Source organism: Mastomys coucha, unplaced genomic scaffold, assembly GCF_008632895.1.
Source record: "Mastomys coucha isolate ucsf_1 unplaced genomic scaffold, UCSF_Mcou_1 pScaffold7, whole genome shotgun sequence".
In the NCBI taxonomy this organism is placed as follows: Eukaryota; Metazoa; Chordata; class Mammalia; order Rodentia; family Muridae; genus Mastomys; species Mastomys coucha.
The window spans coordinates 60,017,110-60,019,750 of record NW_022196913.1 but is presented as its reverse complement, the minus strand read 5'-3'; the positions used below and the strand labels follow the sequence as shown (position 1 = coordinate 60,019,750).

Here is a 2,641-nt window from a genome sequence, read left to right as displayed (position 1 = left end):
CACCATTCCCACCCCCCGGGCCTCCTCACCCACCATGGTCATCCAGAAGGATATTTTCTGGCTTTAGGTCCCTATGGGGAGAGACACAGGGTCAGACGCCTGCTCTCCAGAAGCCAGGCAGAGCCAGCCTCTCATACATCAAGTGCTTTCCCAGGCAGCAGCCAGTACCTCAGGAACGTTGTAGGTAGTAAGAAGTGACTCCAATCCAAAAAAGTGAGGACTCCCACCCAGTGGGGGACCCACCTGGGGAGAGGGGACCCCTGGAAGTCGTCCTCGGACTTGTTCACCCATGATGTTGAAGCTCCCTTCCCCCTGGTGGCCAACTCTCCCTTCTCTGTCCCGTGAAACTACTCTTCCATCCCAGAGGCCCGCGGGAGGTTCGAATGGAAGCTCCATCTATAACCACAAGCAGGGCTCTACTACTGAGCCCACCTGCAAGGGACGAAGTAGGGTCTCCAGAAACAGAACTCATGTTGGAAGCAGGGAGGAGACTAGCTTAAGGTCACACAGACGGAGTGACAAAGATCAGAATTCACACATTGGCCAGTAGGCCAGATGCCCAAACCTATCAAACCTATCAAACATGATGGAGTTTGTGTAGAGCCACTGTTGGCTTGTGGTTAGAGAAGCCTTCAGCACACAATGCTTCCACTGACTAGCCTAACAGGCAGCCTGAGCAGCCACTATCATACCTAACTGCTGCCCCATCCAGGAATGACCAAGGCCTGGAACAGCCAGCCGTCTGAGCTCAGCCCTACCTGTACACAATTCGTTCCCGGTGCAGGTCTTCCAGGCCACAGCAGATCTCGGCAGCATAGAAGACAGCACGTGCTTCAGGAAAGCCAGCCTGGCCCATGTGGTAGATGTGGAACTTGAGGTCGCCTCCATTCATCAGTGTCAGCACCAGGCACAGTGCATCCTTGGTCTCATACGCGTAGGCTAAGCTCACCTGTTCTCAGGAGACCCACACCCTCAGACAGGAGCTCCACACACAAGTGCTCTCCTGCATGCTCATGGCACCCACACAGATAAGTCTTGTGTGTGCCACTCCTTAAAGCTCAGCAGGCTCCCTGAGCTTGGAATAGCGCTCCTACCCCACCCCACCCTTCTTGGGTACTGTCCAGGGCAGGAAGGGACGGGGCAGAGGGCAGTCCTTCTGGCAATAGGGAGGGACTTTGGCCTGGTGGGTGGGGAATGTAGCACAGTGTGACACGGGGGAAGAGAGAGGGCTCCTGTGTGTACTTACTACAAACCTACTGTTCACTTTCTCTAGGATCTGCTTCTCGTTGAGAGCCATGGCCTCCCCCTTGCGCTTCTTTATCCGTTTCTTTTCCAGTTTTTTGCACGCATACATCTTGCCTGTTGCCCGCACCTGGCAGGCACACACCTGTAGCCAGGTAGACAGGAACAAATGAGGGCCCAACAATGCTCTTGCAGAAGGTGGGAGGGTCCAGGCCTATGGAACCCAATCTACTATACTCCGCAAGGACACCAGGTGGCCACTCACCTCCCCAAAGCCACCTTTGCCCAGGACTCGGTACTGCCTGAAGGTGTTTTTGGTCACTGGCTGCCTATAGGCAAGAGTAAAAGAAACAAATATTAACGCAGGCAGGGCTTGTCACAAGACCCCACAGCCTGGCCCATCACAGGCCAGCTTGGGAGGAGCTCACCTTTCCAGCCACTTCCACTGCAGAAAACGGTTGAAGTAGATGCTGTCGAGGTAGTCGGCAAAAGGCGCCATGCTTAGGTACTCATGGGTCAGCCTGTAGAGAGAGGAGCAGTCTAGAGGCGAGCCTCTAAGGAGCCCAGTGCTCAGTGTAAAGGCCCATGCCTCCACTACAGGATGATGAGCCATCCTTCTCACTCCTAAAGCACTGACAGGCAGGGTACATGCACTCCACGCTCAAGCAGGGATGGGAGGCAACTGCTAAACCCCAGCAACGCGGACAGGAAGAGGAGCTGAGCTTGTCACAGCTTCAGAGCCCACAGAAGCCCCCTTCCCTGGTACAATCCCAGACCTGTGGGTGTAGAGCCTTACCGGGTCAGCTCCTGGAAGAGGTCTTTGCAGGGCCCCTGCTCTAGCCGCTGGGCACAGTTACTCACCAGCTGCCGGGGAACTTCGGGGATGAGGTCGGGACCCTAGGGACACGCCACAGACAGCTCAATGCAGACAACTGCCTGCTCCTGGGGCAGCACTGCCAGATGTCTGTGGGTGCCGATGGCACTAGCTGCCCGTTTGCTCAATTCCCTTTCTGCTGATCCTTAAGGCTGGGTGAGACTGCCCCTGGCAGGCTGCCTGACCTGAGCTCTGCCCAACCCTTGGGCTCCATGCCCTTGGGACTGCCTGGAACAGCTCCAGGCACTCAGTGCCCAGGCTGTGGTCACTCCTGTGCCTGTTGTCACTGGGCCCTGCCTGCTGCTGTCATCTCTCCGTCACCACTCACTCACCGTGTGGCTCAGAAAATTCTGCATTAGTCGGCGCCCACATGCTTTCCGTTTCTCATCGGGGGTCACCTCATACTCAGCCTGCAGGGTGAGAGGCAATGATGACAGATGGGGGGTGGGGGAGACAGTGGCCAGGACCTCTGCCTGCCCTCAGTGCTGGGAGGCCCTGCGGTGCGGTACTCACCACCCCTTCTGC

General features: G+C 56.7%; 1 protein-coding gene across 2 annotated transcripts in view; it reads right to left on the bottom strand.

The window, feature by feature from the left end:
• Window positions 1–2,641, bottom strand: part of Grk6 (G protein-coupled receptor kinase 6) — a 16,305-nt gene that overhangs the window by 8,114 nt on the left and 5,550 nt on the right. For both annotated transcript variants that reach the window (XM_031359756.1, XM_031359757.1), the window contains exons 4-10: window positions 2,449–2,526; window positions 2,039–2,139; window positions 1,671–1,763; window positions 1,508–1,571; window positions 1,247–1,387; window positions 759–949; window positions 34–71 (exon numbers count right to left, since the gene is read on the bottom strand). In XM_031359756.1, the coding sequence (XP_031215616.1) occupies window positions 34–71; window positions 759–949; window positions 1,247–1,387; window positions 1,508–1,571; window positions 1,671–1,763; window positions 2,039–2,139; window positions 2,449–2,526 (706 nt within the window). The remainder of the gene's footprint in view (window positions 1–33; window positions 72–758; window positions 950–1,246; window positions 1,388–1,507; window positions 1,572–1,670; window positions 1,764–2,038; window positions 2,140–2,448; window positions 2,527–2,641) is intronic.